Here is a 23960-nt window from a genome sequence, read left to right as displayed (position 1 = left end):
ATAATCAATTCAACAAATTTGTTTATATATATATATATATATATATATACACTTTTCGGTATTTTGTCGATCATTAAATTTTAAAGTTTTTCTCCAAATGCATGCACGCATCATTGAACGAGTGTCTAAGTTATCAGCTACAACGTGCGCATCTGCGTGATGTATCTATCACTGATGTCGTTGCGGGAACGGCTTCTAAACAGTTTCCCTCGTGCGTGGGCCATGCTTGATGAATGCATGAAATTCATGGGGAAAGGAGAAGAACTGCGTTCTCGTTAGACATACTGTGACGTTTTTTTATTGGCTCTTAGTCGTTAAAAGCTGATCCGCTTTACTAGCACAGACGTCAAGCGGCAAACATTGCGTTGAATCATTTTCATTCCAGTTTCTGTTTCGTCTCATCATTGCTTAATCGCAACAAAAACACATACCGTTTGTAAATTTAGTACTACCCCACCAAACACACAAATAATTATTAAACATATTATAGATATATACGATGATGATGGAGCGATGCAAACGATTCATATTTTACCCACAAGTGTTTCCAAATTACCATATCGACCAATGGTCTACCTTAGGACGCCTACTGATAGTTAAAACGCACTCGATAATTTTTCATTGTCAAAGTTCTTTTCTGTGTTCAGATTCAGTTAAGTGCTATAGCATTTGTCGTGAACTAACATCTCATACAAAATTATATGCACAGAAACACGCAGCTGGTACAACGATTAGATTACACAATACATGTAGCACGTTCTAAAAACTATGCTATTTATGGCGCTAGTCTAAGCTGGCGAAATTTATTTCTAAATAATTTATTACGTCTAATTAAGCTTCTGGCCAAATATAACTTCACGCACTCGCACTAACAGCAGGAAGCGTGTTAAATATAAAATAATCTAAAACAAATCTTTTATAGGCGACCGATAAGTTGGGCGCAAGATTGCGTAGCTGCCGCCCGGGATCTCTGCCTTGCACGAGCTATTCCGATCGCATATTATTGATAGCAAGTACAACATTACTGTGTAAACGTTGGGTAAAATCTTTACGGTAACATGTCTGTTTCTTATCACTAGCTGAATTTACTCACTACAGTGATACGGCGCGGCTGTCTACGAAACACACGAGTTCAGCTGCCACCGCCAAATTCGTCTCTCATACACCAAGACTGAATGCATAGATGGGGGTCCCAAGGGGGACACAATACGTAACCTTCTGGGACTTTAAAACACATTCCTTAAAATGAGATTCATCTGAATCTGTCTAGAGCGAACGAACAAATGCAACATGCTGAACGACGGCCCGCCCGCATCACAAAAAGGGTTATCCGGCGCCCTTTCTAACCAAGCAGTTGCATGATGTGATGATCTGGCAGGTCCATGAGGTATATCTAGAAAATTTCCAGCACAAGGTCGCAATGAACGCATATCGGATCACGCGCTTTGTCCACAGTCATACAGAGCGGTCTTTGTCTATTCTATATCTCGCTGTATATTTTGCATTAGACGAGAATAACCGTCGCACGATTTTACGGGGCCAGTCTTAAACCGCGCGCCTCTATCCAATCGTCAGCGCTTCTTGGGCCCCCTCTTGCAACGTGGCCCCTCTTCGCAGTAGGAATAAGTCGTATGTTTTTTATGTCGGGTTGTCAGTCCTCAGATAGTAATAGTCTCTACAGACTCTCCGATAGTGTCCATCGCCCCGCGATCGGTGACCGGTTTGCGTAATTTTTTAAGCGGAACCACGGTCGTCCTTCTCCATTCTAGTGGATATTGTCCCTTTCATCACATTTTGACCACGATTCCCGCAGGGACTACGACTGGCCCCGGGCCCTCGTTCCTTAGGGGACACCTGGTAAAAGCGTGAATTTCTGTTAGCGTTAGTTATTAGTTATCTGTTAGTGGTCCGGGTCTTTCCTTCTACTTGTATCCGTGGCGCCGGTTATACACTAAAGAGTCTTTTTATCTGCACCTCCCCGATCCAGTACTGCAACTAAAAAACTATTCAGAACGTAAAAACTGCTAAAAAGTGAGTTTGTATTGCGCACAACAACTGTGTCATTTCTACCAGTAGCACAACATTTTATATTAGCAATTTGTTACAGTGCCATAAACTAAATGGGACAGTTCTGAATTTTCTCGAAAATCGCGACGGCCACAGACTGGCCATGGCCCATTGATTTAGTAAAAGTATGAAGAAAGAGCGTAACGATGGATTCCTCCCCGTAGATTAGAGTTGGCTTTGAGCTGAAATCTAACTAGGGTTCCTTATCTGGGTAACCTGGGTCGACGTTTCTTAGACGTATGTGACTTAAGTTAGTTATTGGACCAATGTAAAAAACATATTTCATTATCAGACAGAGATCACCAGCCGCAATATAGTATATGCGTCCCTAAGACACGAAAATTAGCTTGCAATAGCCAAGAAAAGCTGCATGTATACAATTCATAAATGGCGGTAATTTTACTTAGAAAACAAACGTTGAAAAATGCACTCCATCGAAGAACTCTATCGGTGTTGTGGTGAAAACCTTTTCAACAAGCACTAAAAGGATTGTAGCAATCTTCCAATAGCAGCAGTAAATAACAAAATGTGATCAACTACGGAAGTAAATACGCAAGCAGTTAACGCCGACCTATATTTATAGGGGACACTTATTCACGGTCTACATGAATATGACGAATTTGTCTGGAGTTACCGTCTCTTCGTTTCGTTGGGGGTTTAGGGCCGTTCGGCAAACCTAACTGGCAAGCTTAACCTTGTCATATCCCGAAGTGTTATTTAGCTAACATCAGCAAAAAGCAAGTGATTAAAGATATTCGAATAGTCTCGGAACTCCAGCCTCTGTCGGGCTTCCTTTGTCAGCAATTCTGATAAACAGCTTTTCAGTGTGGTCGTGGCTAGCGTTGCCCACGAGATATTATTTAATCTCTTGATTGACAATTTGGTTTACTAAAAGCTGGCTCCGGAAGGTAATCGTTCAAGGGCCAGCATATCTTATACGATGCGTACCGACTACAATCTGATGCCACACCAAATCTCTTTGCCTGATAAACCTTGGAGCTATGTGCGCCTCTATGCTAGCTTTGTCCTTCTCCGCGAACTCGATGACGGCTCCTGTAAAATTCGACACCTGTTGTTGATAATTAAAATGACCGATGCATACGTGGCTGTCGTTGAAATAGATTAGCCTAGATGGCCGCCTCGCACTGAACAGCTCCTTGTAACTTAAAGCCTTATGAGCCCTTGCCCCCTTTCCCTTAAATGGGTAAAGTTCATTACGTCCAGTCGTACTAGAAATAACGCTGGAAAGCTATTGTCACGAGCAATTCTGTCGTGTTGCGTTATGTGCACCTGTAAAAAGTAGACCAGCATTTCAAGTTAATAACACCTAAGTGTTCACTGTGGAGATAAAAGGACGAGTGACGCAATAGCATATTTTATTTAAATACAAAATTAGTGCTTCTCCGCATGTAAACTGGAACTGATAATATAAAAGGTCAACACTTTTGCGGACTTGCCTTTTCTAAACAAAGCTCTCAGAACCAATCTTACCAAGTGCCAAATAGATACATACGATGGCTCAAACGATTGAAAAAAAAAACTCATATTTCAGCTTGCGCGCCCGACTCTGTAACTTGGGGTCAGTGGAACACTTCAGTTAGTACTTAGCTCGTGCTTCACGTTAAGGGTTAGTAGTCATTTCATGCAAGAGGCTCATTTCAATTGGTAAGAGTAACAGTATACTTCGATAATTAACAAATGCCGTGAATGCGTGTCAAATAACCCACGATAAACAAGCGCGCTATTTGCAACGCTAAATGTAACATTAAATATGAGACGCTAATATTGGCCAGGAACGATAGCGGCACATGTTATGTTACTATTTGATTGTGTACATTTTACGATCGGTGTTGTGCGGTACAAGTTCTCAGATTGATCACACCTATTAACGTTAACTCAGTGGAAGACAGCTATATACCAGCTCGTAATAGAAGCACACGAAAAGTACTTGTGTTCGCCTCTTTGTGCTCTAGTTAGGTCGAAAGCACAAACTTCGATCGTGGTAAGATGCGCTTCCCTAAAGTTCGTCCCGTTGATTATCTATGTGCGCTGGATAATGTCAAATGCTTTTTATGGTACATACATGCAATGAGTTATCATTGTACCTTGTCATAGGAGAATGTTCAAGAGAAGAACCGGGACGAAGCGGCTGTTGTTATAACAGATTGAATTGTCTATACACAAGCTTGCTGATTGCTAAATATGCCGTTTACACAACACTGTATCTACAGAACTTTCATCGACAGCCCCTCGTACCAGTAAACGTCGAGACAAAAGCTAAACCTATAAGTCTCTGTATATAAATAATAATATATTATATCTAATCTATAAAGCTTATAGAGCCCTGTTATTCGCGTTGCCCCGTTCATTTGGACCTCGAAAACTGCGCCAAACCAGTGACATCGACCCCTACAATAACGATACTTTTTTTCCCAATCAACCACATAGGCTTGACAGCTATTGCGTAAGGTGGAGACTATTCAGCATCGATCTCAAAAACGCTTCCAGCCACCCTGCCTGCAAGAGCTTGTTCGATTAGATGATTGAAACGCTCTTTAGATAGTCCCACTATCCGCTATAGGAACTTACCGAACAATAATTAACTTATGCTTTCAAAAGTGGCACTACACCTTGCCCTCGGTCATTCTCGACTCATATTTAGTAACTTCATTAACTTTTAGCATGCCCGCCAATCTACTGGGTTTCTTCCATACTGTGGACATCATACCTACGTTGACAAAACAAAAGCAAGCATTTTTGCACTGCTTTGGTGGACGGTACGTGGCCCCGCGGTGTCGCGTTCAGTAAGTCCACTTCCACAATGCGTCTGCAAACGTTTTGAAAATCCTGGTCATCTGGATTCGCGTGACTTATAATGACAGTAAACTGATCGCAAAGTAAACAGCAGGCCAAAACGATAGTTCGTTTTGGCATCTCTCAGTGATCTAGCCATAGGTGATGGCTCCGCGCATCTTCAAGCTCATCCGAGGTGTCCTAGCAGGTAAGTGAAGTTAACAGTATGACCGAAAGTGAATGGTGTTTTTTTGCAGAAAAATTTAATGATAGAAGGTAGAAAAGAAGGTGCCCTATAAAAGTGAGAAGATAGGAACTGCGTGCAGGTATAACTACTATGCCATGTTGTGATTAGAATGTATTTTGTTGACTTCGTCGGGCCGAAAACTCGAAAATGGGTCTGGCGTCAACTAGTTGCAGAATTACAGCGCCACATTTTTCGTTGGCCTCGTTGTTAGTTGATTTGCTTCTACGATTCGGATGTATCTGTGTGAAAGTTTGGACTGGTTGAGGTTGTTGCGTGGAACGTAACTATTTCTATTATGTAAATGCATCCATAATACGGTAAAAACAAGAAACGACAACACGTAACGGTAAAAATTCCACGAAGTGCCTAGTAACTGCCTAATTTACATCTATTGAGTCGCTTGTATGAAGACATATAGAGACATAATTCACGAACAAATCGAAATTATTTAACAACTTTAAATGTTATTGCCTTATGTCTGTTTTGCCGGTTTAGCTGAACAGGCTGAATGTGCTACCTGCAAAATTAGAAAACGAGGTTCGGGCCGGGGGGAAAAAAAAGACAGAATCACACTTGAGTTGAGTTGATAAATTTGTTCTCCTGTGATTTTCAGATTGGTGTGAAAAGCGGCAAGAAAAAAACAGGTGAATGTTAAATTTGGGACGACCATATACATACTCAACAGATGAAAACGTTTTTCCGTTACGAGTAAGGAATGAGCTGTTGACAATACAAGCGTTAACTAGTAACAGAATGGATATGACACGAAGCATGCGCATAGTATACAGAAATTGGATGGAAGCAGCTTCGCTAGTTGATCGCTGGAAATCAATATTTTATGTATTATCATATAAGAAAGCGGACTAACAAATTATTAAATAGCGTTCGTGTTGTTTTGCAGTATTCAACAGCTCTTACTAGATGATCGAATCATCTCGGTGAAGTTTAAGCGTTCGAAAAATGGCGATTTACTCTATCTGAAGCGTATGAGAATTCAGGGCGAGTTACATGGTAACAAATCGTACACAACCAAGGTGAGCGACGTATAAACAATAGTCACCGGTGCGCTTTTGCTCTATCACTCGAAGACGCTATAGCAAACAGAAACAGACCGTGCACAGTCGATGGCATCAGCACAGCAGTTTGATGATGATGATATAACGACTGTGTTACGTCTTCTGGGAATAATTAATGCAAAAAGCTGACATCGTCTTGAAATGAGCCTTCCATAGCTAGGTCTAGCTTCTCTTTGAACTGGTATTTATTATCCCCTGTTAGTTAAGGAGAGCCCGACAAGAGATGTATAAGAACGACTGAAAAATTTAACTTTTCACTAACTTTTTTGAGGTGGAGGTGCGTCACCTTGAAGAGCTCGAGCTCACCGAAGCGGCCTCACAGCTTCCAAGTATTCTCGGCCCATTAAGTAGTCTCAATAGACTTGAAATTGTTGGACAACGTATTAGCAAAGAAATTGCCCATGAGATCGACAGAATCACAATTAAAACACTAATGTTCACGTCATGCCAATTTGAAGCGACTAGTCTTAATACTATCTTTAAGGTAAGTTTTTATTGATCCGACCATTAGGTACAATAACCGTATCGCATATTAGAAACAGAAAAAAAATTACCTTACATTACAATACGAAAAAATGATTGACGTTGTCGTGTCATTGGATTTCGCAAGGGTCCTCCTGTTATCCGTGGCAAAACAGAAAAATATCAGCCATAAATGAACCAGTGGGTCGGGTCGAACCTGTGCCGAAGCACGTTCAATTAATACAAGAATCATACGTGAATACGCGTACAATTTTTGTATTAATAAGCCTGTTTTTCAAGATCTTGGTAAATGTCGTTACCATCGGCTGGGTGTTCGTTTGGGCTTTTTCATTTACAGAAACTGCACGGTCACAAATCTGGCACTCATCAATTACAGCATCAAAATTTGCTTACAACAATGAAATGGGTCGAGAAGAGGGCAGTCGTTGGCCTTGATGTCCAGTCATTTCCAGGACTGAAGACTAGCCTTGCCTTCTCAGTACATGAGAACGGCGAAACGGTCCTTCAGTTCAAGAGTTGCATAGTCGCTGCTGTCCTGGGTTGCGTTAAGAGTGTCGAGTAAGTAACATAAAAACCACACAATAGTATTAAAACTTCCCTTAATCGCATAAGAAAGCAATATTACCGGTGCATTGACGATGTTATTTTTGTATTCTCTTTTAAGGTCCTAGGTTAGCAAACATGCATGGTGCCTTCTTGCGTAAATATACGTCTTTTATTGAAGTAATTCATCTATAAACTGTGCGTTTATTGTTATAGGAATTTTATGTCACATTAACTCAATGTTTTTAATGGAACACCAGATCCTTCGTTAAATACTATAAATTTTCATACCAAACAACTAGATTTTTGTGGCCCACAAAATTTCCACCACTAGCGTCACTTCTCGCTCACGGAACCCAAGCCTCATAAATACGTATCTTCATCGATATAGATGTTTCGTTAGTTTGGCAGTAAAGCAAATGTCGAAATTTCGATACGTATGGTCGGTCTTGTTGTCGAGTGCCCTCTGCCAAACACCTGTGTGGGTGGCTAATTCACAACTTCCATTCTCTTCCTGTGAACATTCTCAAAATAATTCTCTAGCCCCGACCCCTTGATCGGGTTCAGCCAAGTCGTTGACGAAATCAACCAGCTAGTGAACGACAACCACAGGGCTGAAGTGATGACTTCCATTCTGGCTTCGGAACCGATGGCAGATGGAACCGATGACGACGGCGACGGACTTGACAACACTATGGAAGACTCAGGAATAGATCGTAGCCATGTGGTCGACTACAATAATAAGGAGACAGTACAACCCCCTGTTTTGACAGAACTCAAGGAACGTGTAGGACGAGCCAATTCCATCGACTCTGGGGTGGATTTTACTCACTCTACACTACCAGTTATTACAAGCTTATAATACTCACTGCTTTATGTTTCGTTCCATCTTCCCTTGTTTATGTCCGGGAATTTAGCCTTTTTCCGAGCTTTTATTTTGTTTACGAACGCCGTCTGCCGTGCATGCTGAGGCAGTTCGGATCATTACTTTTCACCAGTGATGCCTACAATTTGTTTTTGACACCGGTGTGTCCTTTAGCAAGAAATAATATGAGTCGATCAGAAGAACTAGCGCCAGTGTTTCTGCGAGAAACCATTCACATCGATGGTTAGTTCAGTGGAAGAGTCTTATAGATGGTCAACGGTCGAGAGGATTATACCTTGATAAGGATCAACAGTAATGATGGATGAGCGGGCGTTTCAAGTATCGCAACTCCTGATACGAAGATAACTCCGGACTGGGCCTTACGCGTCGCCGTCGCCGTCGCCGTCGCTATGTGGGTCGCGAATGGCTGGAAGCGTCTATGCAGGTTTACATTTGCGGGTGTGCGTTGACCAGTCTTGGAGTCAGCGACTCTGTAGGGACAGTTATATAATCAACCCTCAGTAATTGCAAAGCCAAAAGCTATGACTTCAATGCATTTTTTTAGATAGGTTTTTTCGCTTGAAAGCACCTCGATGTAGCGTAAACATTTTTGTATAGCCACTTTTGCATGCTATTGTTTTCACCTAATCGCAAAGAATAGTCAACAAAGCTAAGAGACATTACTATATAACTGCATATGTTACACGTGTGCGTGTGCACAGAATGCATTGCATGAAGACTTATCTTTCAACAAACTATCCCGTTTGTTTTCGTTAGCTGCTAGCTCCGGAGCCTGCGAGTATGAAATGGACGCGAAGTACGAATGAAAAAAATTAAGTCGATACATTGAAGCCTTCACAGCGTTTGGAACTGTATGCCGAATTCACTCAGCAACTTTGAAGGCACCAAAGTAGCCAGAAGTCGCTAAGTGAATTCCGCCACAGATCTCATTAGAGTGGCGTGATTTTACCTTTGACAAATTGCTGAATTTGTACGAAGCACGAATAATACAGACATTCACGATAAAACACAACATACCTACCTACCTACCATTGCTATTAACCTAAATCAAGTAATCGGTTGGGCGACTGGAATAAATCAACTAGGCTGGTAATAGAGAGAATAATATGAATTTCTATAACGTTAGTAGGGGGACGAAACTGCGAGATTACCGAAGAAGATACGCGTTAAGTGTTTCTTCTTGAGAATGTTTTCGGTAGAAAAAGTACATGGAAACTTACCAACAGTACAATCGATGTACTGTTAAAGGATGTAAATGTGTTAAGAGAGTACTAATAACGAATGTATAAAAGAATAAAATATTGCGAGTTTTAATCAAACGAAAACTGCGACAGGTTCTGTTTGACATATGCTCCACTGAATAGGGTATAGCGGCTAAATGTTATGCTTCTTCCCTATTGCTGTATCTCTAGTGCTTATGGACGTATATAAGTTGCGTAATCGAAATAAACACTCCGAATTCTATATTCCCGTATAGTGTTACTGTAGACGGCTGACTTTCAGCGCGGAACAAAGTGCCCTTACCGAGCGTCATTTGTATGTTTTTGGTTGATCTATGTTCTATTGGATTGTCATTAGCTAAAGCTTCTATATAGATAGAGATATTAGCGTAGAAATATCACCGTTATTGCTTCACTTTTCGCACTACGGATATTCTACAATAACTATGTCTAATTCTTCTGACCCTTATTTATTATATTTTGTAAGAATTGACAAATCAGAGCTGGTGAGCTATTGGCTCAAAACGTAGAAGTCGGAAAGAGCAACTCGTGGTTGATATCGTACCAGAACAATCAATGGTTCTGTTCCTAATTTATCGCAAGCTGAACTTAATGGATATGAACACTGATTGGAATAGATTTGCATGATTTTGTCGTTCGTGTCTGAACGTGCAGACGAAAAGTTTTTTTCACAAGGAAGTAGTTACCTTCATCGTGACCATGGATGGTTTGATTTCAGACGTCAGATTATTGAAGACTTGCTTCGAAAGGAGCCGATGTCTCCTAGGAGAGCTAGCTTAGATGAAGTGTTTTACTTAAGATAAGAATAACCGGAAGTATCACTACCAACTTAAAAATGTTAGTTACTATATTGAGCAACTGAGTGATTCGGTGCAACATTTTGGAAAAATCACGCTATTTTCCATTATAGGTTGTTCAACCTAAGTAACATTTTTCAAAAGTTGTAATTCTAGCGTCTACTTACATTAGCAGCAAGTTTCATACATCTATATTCTAGTAAGTATTTGCCAAACTTCTACTGCCAAACTGCCAGAGTTCTAGCTAGTTAGTAAACATTATTCTTCAAGAGAGAACGACTTCTAGTTCCATTTTTATGCTAAAAAGATATTCGTATGAAGCCGTCGATACATTATTAGATGCTCTTTCACTGCTCATAACTTTCCTCGTGAGTAACCGTACAGTTTATGAATGAAGAATTTGGCTACAGAGAAAGGCTGTCATTCGATTTAACACTCTAGTATCTGTAACATAGAAACATACAGATCCAACTCGAATTAGCATGTGATATCGTGTGTGAAAAGCTAAAGATCACAAACTTCAGCTATTGGGAACTTTTCCGCTGCAGGTCCGGAACATCTCTTTACATCGACAAACGACAAAATGCTTTGGGTAGAATATATTCATATATATGATGAAGTTCTCGACTTCTTACACAGACCTAAAACATAAATATATCTAATCATCCTGCGACGATTGATCCAGCATCTACCGTGGTACATAGATAACAAGTGAAAATATACTTCAGATTAGACTCTTGATAAGTAAGTTTAAGTTAGAGTAAATTGTCTTGTCGCCACTATTAACGTATCTAGCACGGAACGGGGGCAATCACTTGGACGTTCTGCTTGTTAATCTCATAAACGATACAAAACCAGCATCAGAGTACGTTTGTTCGAGTGTTTGCAGGAGCTTCTAAGCAGCGACTCGGAAGCATACTGCTTTATCATAGAAAAACGAAAGCAAACCAGGACTGCCGCCCGCCCACATCTGGACAAATGCGCGGATTTACGGTTACTGAGGTGGGCTATGCCTAGGACAAACCATTCGCAACGGAGACTGCTTTTGAAGCCTAGTGAGCCCTAAAGACAGTTATCGATAGTGGGTGCATCACAGCAGCATCAGGAGTTTGCTGCGTTTTTTCCACTGCATCGGAGTCGCCCCGACGAGATTTTTATTCACGTCACTGAAGACTTGTTAGAGAGAATGACGTACCGTGCTTCATTACTCCTGGCTCACCTTCTGCCAGCGGTGAAGAGCTATTCATTTCCTTCGAGGCGAGACTTTGAAATAGAAACTGGCGCTGCACGATGGTAGGTAGCTTTCCACTTCGTGCGCTGCGGACTCTCGATTGTCGCTCCTACAACGGGCTGCGGTACCGCTCTTTAACCTTAATGCGAAAACTCATTAGGGGTTATTACGTTTCCATTTGTATTACAGGCTAAGAGAGTTATTTTCGTTGTAAGAGCTGCCCCCAGCAGTATGGACCATATAGGTTGTTCCGCTGAAGAACTTACACACGTGGACATCATATAGATGAGGTTATTATTTCTGACAAGCAGTGCAAATCGCTGCTACGAACATTTCGCTGCGTCAGGCTTGCTTCGATTGGTAACAGAAAAAGAAACATCAAAATAAGTCAGCGATTGTGTAAAGTATCGCCTAGTCGTGCTCGAATACTTCGAGTTTGTAAATGTTCGTTGTTACCTATACTAAACTATTTACCAGTAATTTTGACTGTGTATAGTTCCCTATAATAAATTAAATACCTTTAAAATTACACATTAGGTTCAAAATAGGCTAAACCGCTTGTTGGACTACAAACAGGACACTTTTAATAGATTACCCATCAGGCAAAATGCAAATTGCAAGTATGTTGAAGGAACAAAGCCTAGATACTATAACAGCTCTACGCCATTTACATGGAGGCAACCTACGGACTTGTGTGAGGTTACAGTTGGTAGTTTCGTAAAGCAAACGGGCTGCAGATCATCAAACGACTTTCTAGTACGAATTTATATTATAACAACATTGTAGTTTCTTTGGCATTTGGTAGGATATTTGTGAGTGCAGTCCACCCGTAATCTGCATTTGCCCATTCCTTACTCAAACACATACTAAATTGTTGGCAAGTTTCGTCGTCTGGCTACATATTCCATGACAAACCATTGGTGCTTATGAAACCGAAGATATCGCCGTTTTGTTTCTTGTGAATTGTGTAGCAGAGCAATATTTCGATCAATTGTTTAGTAACGATTTTACGACAGTTTACCTGGCCAGTATAGTTGATCGTATTTAGAACTTGCCTCTTTATGGATAATTAACAATTTATCCTAGGTGAACAAGTCCTCGAAGTCATCTATTTTAAGCTGGTACATCAGAGACCTTTCCCTATAAGGGATCTAACGCAGCGGGTTCTGTGGGGCTTACGGTCGACGGACCTATGACAAACAAGTCGAACGACCATTACATCTGATCAAGACGTTTTATTTTCTTTAATTAGTTTTCTTCGTTTATTTCCATACTGTCCTTATTATATCACGTTTTGCCAACGCTCAGATTTAAACGTCTGCATTCAATAGATGCGCATTAACAACATAAACCCCATGCTTCCTGATAGAGGGGAGCCTAAAGGCAGATAATAATTATTATTTCCATCACTGATATACACCGCTCAAGTGTTATTGTCTATTAATCGAAACAAACAGAGTCCATATGCATGAATGGCATACTACTGCTTGCTTAATCGCAATGTATAAGATCCGCTAGCTCCAGTTCTATAGTGCTAAATAACTATATAGCGTTATATCTAGCTGTCAGGTTGTTTATAGCAATACATTCCGTCGAGTTGAAAATCACTGTATGCATTCATTAGCTGTCTAGAGCCAGCATGTATATATATAAACCTATCCTGAGTGACTACGCCTTTCAACAAAAAAAAAGACCTAATTTAACATGAGCTCGAACAGAAGATGCTGTGCCGGTAATAGGCTCAGCTCCGGCCTTCTCGTCCGGTTAAAAAAAATCGCGGTTTCAATTGATATTCATCAAATCGTTTGACCAATTGAATCTTTTGTGATTCTCTATTAGAAAAAAGAAAAAAAAAAAAGACATAGTATTCAACGATTCAAAGCCAACGATCGATATGGGAGTATATGCCCTATGTGCGATAAAAAAAAAAAAGGAAAACATGTAATAACATGGTGTTGAATATTGTTAGGGGTCGCTTGTGACGATTTCTCGCCATATTCGGTTTTGTGGATTCAACATTTAATAGAGAGTGAAATGTATTTGTGCGCAAATATAGAAAAGAAAACACTGTATAGAGGATGCGTCAGGCGAAATTGATCAAAGGCCCCAAAGATTCGAATGGTACGTTTCGTTTCCGGTCATTCATATACATGCTACACATCAGAAGTTCTGCTAACCACCGTTAGGAGATGATGGATAACTCTTTAGCATGTTCCAACTTAATGGGCTAGTTAGATTTCCTACAACCAGCAATTCCGACCTCGGAATCCGAAGTTGAAGTTTCTGTCTGATCCAACAGTAGAAGAAGAAACCATCTCCAAGGAAAGCGTTCGTGAAACACAGATACCGACAAAATGCTGGGTTGCCAGTCCTCATCGATATGGGATCCCGACTTCATTTTTCACCCGTAGTTGCCTGTGACTTATTTTTAAAAAGACCTCCAAATTGCATGATATAAGTAAAAATACAGCAGCTACGGAAAGGTATCCCGAACTTCGGAAATGAAGAGTGCTTCGATGGCTAGAAAGTGGAATGACATAAGTGCTATGTAAAACTGTTGGAAGACTACTTTCATGGAAATAAAATCCAGATCAAGTAATGAACATACTCGATTCGCGTACTAAACAACTTCCTTAGCTCGATATTAACCTTTTAATAAAAAGACATTTTTATTTGTCCAAAATATTGGAATTAGTGTAAATCTAGACTGTCGGTGAGGTTGTTACCCCACGTAGTGTTGTTCCTAAACAGAATTGAGAAGCACATGCAGTTGATAGCTGCAATGACATTCACGGAAAAACGAGCCTGCACGCCGTGTTAAAATTGGCCTTCGTCGCCTGATAGTTTCACCCTTTTAACGGCGCGTGCCACTTCACCCATAACCTAAAAATGACCAAGCTTATTAAACCATCAAAGCTAAAATTATTATTCGAAAATTCTTAGCTATTCTAGTTCTAAATTAATATAATTTATTACTCAACGAATTACAGCAATTGTGATGTAACAGTCGGAACAAAGTAATTTCGCTGATATTCGTCACTGGAAATACATGTTGTCATCACTTATTTAGCATGCTTTACAAGCGAAACGAAAATAGATTGTCCAAGCACGAAGTTTTGCAGCTGTGTCAGAAAGGACGATTGCGTCTCCCAGAGTTGGTCTCACGCCGATAAGTCAATTTTTACCCGACAACTCATCGCGTCCAATCGAACTTAAGTATTTATTGTGTGACTAATAACGATCATGCTTCCTATAGAGGAAAAATGGTTATGGAAAAACCTCATGCTGCTGATATCCAATGAGTTTTCCCGCCGTTCGACTTCAGGTAACAACGCTTTAGGATGTGCTAAATCGACTTACTCACGCGAGCCGATCGAGAATCTGGAGAAATTTGCTAATAGTTGGTTTGTTACACAGTGAATCTTGAGACTTAAGATAGGCATCCTTCGTTTATGGATTGCTCGAAAAATCAGCCAAAGCGAGCTCGTTCAACGTCAATTATGAAAAAAATAATTTTTTCTCAAGTAGAAATTTCCGGAAAGTACATTAACCACCAACAGGGTTCTTCATGTCGCTGCTAAGCTGGTAGGGACGTATTCGCGCAATTTCAATTGCAGCCGCACGACTATGTTCGTTGTGTTTGACAATGTCGACCTTTTGTTGGCTTAGAGAGTTCTTACGAATGACATAAAGCCAGTGTACGTTATATTGGCGCATCACTGATGTGTGAATAAGTATCGGCGATAACTCGAATGTACGAATGCCTGTTTCAGGCCGGTCGTTGACTACTTCAAAATAATATTATTATATAGTAGGTTAAAATTTCGGCCTTCGGCTCGTTCGGCCTTCTACTGACATTTAAAGCGAATGATATATTTCAAATGGTGAAATACAAGCACGGCATTGCTTATTGGCATCAATTATCTAGGCATTGTAATGGTGGTGTCTTTTTTTAGGTTAACCCTGTGACTAGTCGACACGGCTCAATTCCCAATTTGCATTCACCTAAAGCCTTATCGAGATACTCTGCGTATGTTGAATGTACCTGGAACATATAAGAGGTTGACCGAACTGATTAATACAGCCTAACATGTGACCACTTCACTTGCATATTTTATGCTTTTGTGTTAATAATATTTCATATTTAACAAGCTTCAATTTGCCATATACCTGTAAAAAAAACAAAATTGCAATCTGTGAACGTACGAAGTTAGTATAATACACACGGAGACTTCGACCGACGTACCGTTATCGTCAGTAACTTACGTGTGCTGCATCGATAACGCCTGTCGTTTTCCAATTATTGTCTGAAAATGTCAGAAACAAGCATTTCTGGCCACCCTATAATTTTATAAGAAGCTAATAAAAACGAAAACTCAAGTCAATCCCTCAGCAGTACCTAGCGGTACAGCAAAGCAGGTCAGTGATATCAACATGAAGGCAGCCATGTCAATGGCTGCGTAAACAGAGATTGGAATCATGCTGATAGAACACTTCCGATGCACATACGCGGCGTAGAAGACCATCTCACCGACTGTGCCGTCGTGCACTGATATACGGAACGAATAACCAATTTATCGTGTGCAAAGCGCTCAGGGCGGGTCTATTCTTGTTATCGGTGTTGCGTTTTAGGTCGAACAATACGGCAGAAGCGGAGTGCAATGAACGCTCCAGTTTTGTAGCTAACATATTCCCTTGCTGGGTAAGTGTACCCAGTTCCTGCTTATAGCATGCACACCTGTCAACGATCGAATTGAACGCTCCCTTAAGCGTCCTTCTAAGGAAAAAGCAACCCACAACGCCTATCTTCATGGAGAGCAATCGTGAAACAAAGCTACTGCTACCAGCATCTCATCACATAGCGTCTGATGAAGTCTTTGGAAACTTATTCGTTTCCCGATTGAAAAGTACGGATTATGTGTAGGACACTATACCCTTACGGCACGTGATATAATACTTCAGAAGGTTCACTTTACCTCTCATCAACTAAAACAGGAGCTTTACGTTGTGTTCGTATTAAATCGGCGTTTGATCTAGTAAATTTAATAAAGCTTCTACGGTATGGAACCCATCAGAACATGTGTCTGGTCAGAGTGATTCCACAAGAAAACTCGATTAGTATAGATCACTCGAGGCATTCATCCAATCAGTTGAGCTAGCATAGGATAACTGTTTTAATCCACTGCTTTTCTTTTAGCTGCCGAATTATCTGCCCCTCGGGATCCAAGATGCAGCAAAATGCACAAAAATGCTGCATTGTGATTTTATCATCTTTAGAAACGGTTAGTTTCATGTTTAGCGTGCTCCCAAAAGACTTTCATTAAACGTGGATAGGAGAGAGCTGGTGATCAATACGGAGAAAACGGCGGCTTCTCCGTAGAGGCCGTCTCACTGCTACTGACATGATCCGTGTACAGCTTTAAGTTCCTAACTTCATGTAAAGCACATAACGGACAGGGTATAACGAATGATGATACTAGGTCTCTTTCCAGACTTCAATCATGAATAATATTGTCTATGTTCGAAATGAGCGTGGCTTCATTAGCTTGCTACGGAATTGAGCGAATGTACAAACGCAGTTCGTTAGCGCAATTATTGACAAAAAATTACTCTGTACTAAAAGGATGTCGTGGGGCTGCGTTGTTCGTCGATAAGCAGACACCTGTATCTTCTACCAGACACACCCTTATTTGTACAGGATCTGAGATGCAGATTTAAACCTCCCACGATCCCTCCCTAATTGGAGCTTATTAATGCATGAAAGAAGAAGGTGGCGGAGATCGATTCCGACTTTTCAAGGCGCAAGCGATGGCTAATGAAGCCTGGAGAGAGACGAACAGAACTAACCTACACGAAGTTACGCGCTTTGCAGTACATGGATTTGGACCACATCCTATGTTGTACACTTGATTTTCATTTGCTAGACCCTACGTACGTTTATACTAGGTGTTGTGAAATAATCCCCAGCTACCATGCAACGCTATGCGTCGCAGTACCTTTGGTAACCAATTTCTCTGAACGAAGCATCAATAAAATATAAAAATGCTTATGTTCTAAGAGTAAGTCTGGAGCACCCACTGGCAGAAGCCTAAAAATCATTAGTGCATTATGATTCTCAATCATGTTTTTATGGGATGAAGCTCTACGCGAGCTTTTTGCATACTAAAATACTTCCCCTAAAAAGAGCCAAATTGTAAAGAAGAGACTAACATACGATTTTGAAGCTAACGAAAGAATCGAGGTTGTTTACGTCAGCACGACAACTTAATACAGAAGCAACGACTGGTTGGACTACCCCATGATAAGCTTAATTTGTTTCTCCATTTAACCTCTATTGTGTTCATTCAATTACGTATAACGTCAGCAAAAATCTAATAGAGTTTCTCAGTAACTCATCAATGCATCTGACAGAAAAGTCTTCTCGAAGATTGTAGCATATAATTAGTCTGTGGAATCAATGATAATATAGCTCATATACTTTAGGCAAAGCCTCCGCAAATGTGCGCCCAATGTTATACAACATCGTTCGCTCGAAAAGTTTCATTGCATTAAGTGGTTAAGTTCCTATGCATGAAATTTGCATAAAAGCTTAACCACAGCCAACATGAACATATCTCTAAAATCACATATTTGGCCAATATTGGCCAAATCACTGAGAAATACTAATATTCTAAATCAATCAATGCGATTCGTATACATTCATGGTTTAGTGTTTATAAAGCATTTCTCCATTTTACTAATAAAAAAATAGTTATTTTTTGGTAACACGATAGCCATTTTTGTAGATAATATTGAATATTATTGCGGGACGACTCAGCTCTCTAATCCGTTGTAGCAATTTAAACAAATACAATGGGTAAAATGGATATTCTCTACTCAGACGAGCCGGATTTAATTGTAGGTACAACTGAAAATTAATTATGTTTGAGGATAGTTTACTCATATCTAACTAATTAAATCACTTGAATTAAGCTTGGCTAAGTAATTCGGCAATTCCTTAACCTAAATTGAATCCGTTAAAAGAACAAGCCAAATTAAGCAGCATGCGATGCTTGGTTTATTTTCACATTGTCTCCTACAGATATTATTATAAAATACAAAAGAAAAACATCAAGATAAAGACATAGATTATCTCAAGCCGCTTTATGCTCCTCGAAGCAAATTAATTTTCATAATTCAACAACTTTTTAAAAAAAGCATATCTGTATCATGTCCCTAATAAGCGAAACTTGCTTTCGGCAGCGTGCCCGATTCTAATTCTCTGGCAAATCTATTATTTTAGTTTAATAATTTTGTCTTTGATTTATGCTAGTTCCACGCAACTTCAAACAGCTGAACATAGAGCTTTACTACTATGGGCAAACTAGCTCCAGTCTCGATCTATGCTTAGTAAGACCGCCCATGCAGGACACGTTACGAGATGCTGGCTGGTTATTTCTTCGCATAGGAACCATGGTTGATGCGACACTTGATAAACAACAACAAATGACATACTTGGGGGGGGGGGGGGGTGAATCCCACTTTATCAAGCTTTTCGGCATAACAAAAAAAACCTTGGAAGGTTACAAGATTCCAAGATTTTTTTGTTATGCTCATTTCACACATCATACAAGGTTAATATATTGTATGATGTAGCATTTAAATAATATAGTGTAACCTGAACCGAACTACTATAATAAGTTCATAAAGTAAGGATCCTTCCACAAGTACATTACAGTTAACTATGCGCAAACGAAGGAGCAAGGTTTATGAATATTTGAATATTTGAAGGTCTAATATATGGCGCACGTAGAGAAACGTATTGCAAAGCAGTTATAACTTTACTGTTTTCTAAGCTGAATTTAAATTTTGTCAAAACCAATAGAAAGTCGATGAATTCTTATTTAATATTTTGGCAATAAGAAGCGAGCTGCACAACTCCTGAAAAGGCTTGTTTCATTTAAATGTCATTTAAACTAATTTATTCCTAGTCTAACTTAGTAACGAAACTCAAAGGGATTTCAGTTTTGCTAGAAAAGCTGGGGGCCGTTCCCTAACAGAGTAGGTCGTTAACAAAGTAGAAGCACTGAGCTATTCTAAGGATTTAAAAAAAAAACTAAGGAAAATTCGATGAATGATCGTACTAAACATTCTCGTGGCTATTGCATCTCAATTTAGATACCTTTCTCTAGTGTTACAAACTTATATTGGAGGACCGATGTTTGCAAGTCAATGATGTTTTTGCTGACTAATATCTGTTTCTGCAAATGTTACTGCCCTTTGTTGCGTATTGTTTTATCGCTTCTTCTCTCGCTAGTTTGTTTGCGCTCCTTCAGCACTGCACCGAGCTGCTGCACCTTATGAGCAAAGAAACCCTTCTACTCTTAAGACCATTATATTTAAAAGTTCTCTAATGCGTAAGTAATTCATAATAATAAGCGTCATTTTTTGAGGAGGAACTGCTTTGTAGAACAGAATTTTACAATAACTTTCTTGGGAAAGTACTTCGGTTAAAACCATTCCTACAAACACTTATCCTTAGATAATAAAAACGGGTCGCAACTTTAGTTTGAATAATGCCGTTAGACACTTGACGACAACATTCGTCTATTTTCGTAGACCACGGGCTTGTATTGCCTTTAGATCTATCTTACCTTTATGCTTTACTTTTCTGTAAGCATCAGTAGAATGAAGACACCTCTTTATTGGGTTTGCGAAAAATAAAGTAATTCAAATTTATCAAACTAAGCTTTTTGTGCTTACTACGTGCTTTAGGATCTGAATGCTTCGAAAGCTGTGTTACGAGCCAGCCAAAACTAGCTCATCCCATTCATACCTGGGAACATACAATGCTCATAAAGTCATTTAGTTTTCTCTTACATACTGATAACTATAATATCATAGACATAAACAGCATTTACGATGACATCAATTCACGTCTTGTCAACATCAAAACGATCTATTTAAATGATGCACTACACAGGTTTATTGTGCATCTTCTTCCTAGATCTGGCAGCATTTTTTTTGCGCTTTTTCTCCAGATATTTTTCGAGTTTGCCCGATTTCTTGAGCTCGTTAAACTTAATAGCGAGTTCAACTTGCTTCTTGTCCTTTTTCGTCATATATCTGATTTTCTCACCAGCGTTTCTAGCGTCTTTCAAAAATTTTGTATACCTGTCATTCATCTCTTTTCGCATAGCTTCTTGATGTCTCGAAACCTCTCGGGATTTTGCTTTCTGCAAGATTTTTCGGGCATTGAAAGCTTCCGCGTCATCTAGCTGACCCTCAGCCAAACTTCTCTCGATTTGTCGAACCTCATTTTCCCTGAAAGTTTAGATAACACAATCGACAGGGGTCAATAAAAGCTAAAACAAACAAAATATTGTTTAAAAAAAATATCAAGATACTGTTTACCTTTTCATGTACTAAAAGTAATACGCACATGGCTATTTCGATTACATCATGTACGATATATACGTCTGCGTAACAGAGATTCGTATCCCTAGGAAATTTGATTGTATCTACTACTGTACTACTACACATATGGCCAGAAGAGTTGAAGGTACTGCATATTATTAACAAAGCAGAATGATATAGGCATATAGCAGCCATTAATTGCGGTAAAAAAACTTCTCTCCAAATGTCACCCCACCTGATTTTGTCGATAAAGGCATAGTCCCTGAGTTTCTGTTTGACCTTGTGTTCAGCCTTAATGGCATTCCTTGGCTGAACTTCTTCAAAACCTCTCTCAAACCTGGGATCGGCGCAAAGCTTTTTCTTCACATTGAAAATATTTTTTACTCCTGTCACAGGATTTTTCGAGCTAATTTCTCGAGGCCTGTTTTTATTTTCACGCTTGAATACCTAAATACAATATGAAAATACGACAGTAACTGTGCGTATTAGTTATTATGCAAACTGCAAATGTTGTGCATAGCGTTCTCAGAGCGCTATTCTAATTTTTCAAAACATAACATACAATGTTTACCAAATCCTGGCTCTGCGAATCCAATAGAAATGAGTATGATTTAGGCTGAACTGTAGATTCTCAACCAATTTCTTAGCTTAATCTGCCTACTTAATTTACTCGGGACGAGAAACGGATATCCTGTGCTCACATAAAATGCACTGGACATCTAAGAAAGCAGCAGTTATTACTCCCCTAAAACAAACTCGCACCCTTAAATTGGTGTCATTAAGCAGATACCTTTTTCCGCTTCTTCTGGTCGAGCTCCCTAAGTCCAATCGCAGTTTTGTACGTTCTTAGACCAAGGCAATCTTTTAGAGCGAGGATTTCCTCAAAGGATTGGCCTTTGAGATCGGAAGACAGGTTTTTATCGTGTTCACTGCTCACTTCGTCATCAGAAAATTTCTTCGGATCACCCAGCCCAGCCTCTAGCTCGCTGTCAGAGTCGATATAGTCACTGTGTGACAGATCTGAAGACTCTCCGTCAGCCATTTTCCGAATTCACTCGAGCATGTTATCTGACCTATTTGCGAATGCCGCTGCTGTTGCTGCTACTGCGTGTTTGTACTGCAGACTAAATGTAGCTATATATACAAATATACAAGATCTCTCAAAAAATAAGTTCTAATAATGTACAACACCGCTAAAAAGCGTTATTCAGCTTTTGGCATTATGTGACGTGGATGGGGGTGGGACCTTCTCTTTTTCTGTGCCTGAAAATCAACCGCGGTAAACATTCAAATGCGACATTTAGGAAGGGCAACCCAAGTAAAAAGGGCATTGTGCATGCGTATGACAAAATTGAGCCAGAATAATTCGACTGTTGGAATCACTATCTAGATAAAATAGTTGACAATCCTTTTCTTTCTCGCCTAGAATATCACAAAAACTATTAAACACAACCTGCTACCTAATAAATGAAAAACCTTCAGCAAACTCTTCTTTAGCTTCAAACGGGTCGAAAAATAGGCAGCATTTCTTCTTGAATCTATAAAAATTTGCTATACACAGCAGATTTGTAGTTGAGTTTATATATAATCTACAACTGATTGACAACAAAGTACGACTTAATGAAGCATATCCATTATTTTTTTATTTTTAATACATGTAAGAATGTAACATAAGTACATACCATAAGTACAAACATAAAATAATATACCCGCTACCAACTATGGCCAGCCGTTTTGATACGAGGCAGTGCTTCATCTATTGGTACAAATCGCGGACGCGCAATTTAATCCGGCAGATTTCACGAAAACCTACCAAGAATGTCTGCCTCGATTTCCCAGAGTGGGATCTTCTGATCGTTTACTGCTTTTCGGAGACAGGTCTGATATTGTTGAAACAAAACCCTGCACGGGTCATCGGTACGGCCCTTAAGAAAGCTCTCGCTAAACCAGTGGTTGAAACAGTCGTCGTACCTCCGCTTCAATTCGTTGCAATTAACCTCGATACTGTTCATTCCGGAAGGCGCCACGTGAGATGCTGCATCAGCAGAACACGACAGCCAGTAAACAAAGATGGCAAGTAGTACACAAAAACAACATTAGACCCACAAATAGTACAAGTGCTTAATGATATGAACAGAGGAACAATTTCGTATATAAAAACGTACGAATACTAAAAAGCGAGCCGTGATTATTCCACGTACAATTTACAGGTGTAGTTAGAGCGAGAAAAAGATGCAAAAGAATACGAGATAGATTACGAGCCTTGAAACGAATTTATATGCGCTAATTTTTCCATTTCTGTACGAATTGTATTGTCATTTTGCTATAGTATGTTAAGATTTTTTTCGTAATATAAGGTGTTTTTTTAAGTATCTTCTCTAATTGGTCGACGATATCTGCGTCATTACCATACCGACAATTGAAGCCGATTGATTATCGAGTGGCTTGTCCTAATTTGAAAGTGAAATTTAATATAGATGGTCCAAAAGTGGTCAGTTTACATTAACGTGGCTCTTGATATTCAATAAAAGCGATAGGCAATATCGTGACAATAGGCGTATGACATAGTCGTACTTAAATTCAATCTATCGCCAGACCCATTATCCCCATCGTGGACAACATGGAATTTGTCCCAAATATTCCTGTTTTAGAATTTTGCGGCTTTCATTTATCACATTTTAGTATCGTCGTATTGTAAAGTTTGTTGAGAATCCTATGACTTTTGCCCATTGATTAACTTTTTTGGAGCTTTAACAAACCCTAAGATTAGTTATTATGATTTTTTGTTTTGTTATACGACATCTGCTCTTGAAACTGTAGATGAAAGCGCAATAACGATTGCACGTGGTTGCAAGTGATAATTTTAAAAGGTTTCGTCTAAGGTTATACTAATATAAACATTGGCATTAGCCTAAATTTCCGTCCTGAAGGCCACCACCATTCCTTCTGCTGCTTGAATATCGTAGGGTACACGAGATATATTCAACAATAAAGTTTACTTACATAGTTAAGCGATTGATTTGCACCACTGGCGACGCTGATTTTCATTAGCATTGATATCACATGAACAAAGATGGGATATGGATACGTTGTCGTTGTGTAACATGTACAAACTCGTGTTTTGCTTCTGCAAATTCTCTGTTCGGTTGTTACCTGTCCGTTTTGCATCGACGGTATCTGCCAATGAGAGTCGCCATTTT

At 39.6% G+C, this 23960-nt stretch overlaps 3 protein-coding genes and 1 long non-coding RNA gene across 5 annotated transcripts; 1 reads left to right on the top strand and 3 right to left on the bottom strand.

Moving 5' to 3' along the window:
* Positions 1 to 269: 269 nt before the first annotated feature.
* LOC111261378 (uncharacterized) lies at positions 270 to 4727 on the bottom strand. The gene is made up of 3 exons (XR_002680927.2): positions 4657 to 4727; positions 3016 to 3357; positions 270 to 1854 (listed from the first exon to the last, which is right to left on the bottom strand). It is a non-coding gene; the product is annotated as an uncharacterized LOC111261378 (long non-coding RNA).
* Positions 4728 to 4797: 70 nt separating this feature from the next.
* LOC111261377 (uncharacterized) lies at positions 4798 to 9420 on the top strand. 2 transcript variants are annotated; one of them, XM_022834826.2, is made up of 6 exons: positions 4798 to 5068; positions 5721 to 5751; positions 6009 to 6141; positions 6455 to 6667; positions 7004 to 7224; positions 7753 to 9420. In XM_022834826.2, the coding sequence occupies exons 1-6, from the start codon at positions 5026 to 5028 to the stop codon at positions 8069 to 8071; spliced, it is 960 nt and encodes a 319-aa protein (XP_022690561.1). In that variant the 5' UTR covers positions 4798 to 5025; the 3' UTR covers positions 8072 to 9420. The 2 variants fall into 2 exon arrangements, with proteins under 2 accessions (XP_022690561.1, XP_022690562.1); XM_022834827.2 differs by lacking the exon at positions 4798 to 5068 and having other exon boundaries at positions 5721 to 5815.
* An 8978-nt stretch (positions 9421 to 18398) lies between these two features.
* LOC111261374 (ribosomal RNA processing protein 36 homolog) lies at positions 18399 to 21802 on the bottom strand. The gene is made up of 3 exons (XM_022834824.2): positions 21551 to 21802; positions 20996 to 21207; positions 18399 to 20667 (listed from the first exon to the last, which is right to left on the bottom strand). The coding sequence occupies exons 1-3, from the start codon at positions 21800 to 21802 to the stop codon at positions 20319 to 20321; spliced, it is 813 nt and encodes a 270-aa protein (XP_022690559.1). The 3' UTR covers positions 18399 to 20318.
* An 82-nt stretch (positions 21803 to 21884) lies between these two features.
* Positions 21885 to 23960, bottom strand: LOC147753338 (TP53-regulated inhibitor of apoptosis 1-like). The gene is made up of 3 exons (XM_086968678.1): positions 23764 to 23960; positions 22574 to 22795; positions 21885 to 22023 (listed from the first exon to the last, which is right to left on the bottom strand). The coding sequence occupies exons 2-3, from the start codon at positions 22770 to 22772 to the stop codon at positions 21968 to 21970; spliced, it is 255 nt and encodes an 84-aa protein (XP_086824804.1). The 5' UTR covers positions 22773 to 22795; positions 23764 to 23960; the 3' UTR covers positions 21885 to 21967.

This window comes from Varroa jacobsoni, unplaced genomic scaffold, assembly GCF_002532875.2.
Source record: "Varroa jacobsoni isolate VJ856 unplaced genomic scaffold, vjacob_1.0 scaffold_551, whole genome shotgun sequence".
Lineage (NCBI taxonomy): Eukaryota > Metazoa > Arthropoda > Arachnida > Mesostigmata > Varroidae > Varroa > Varroa jacobsoni.
This window is presented reverse-complemented; position numbering and strand designations above follow the sequence as displayed.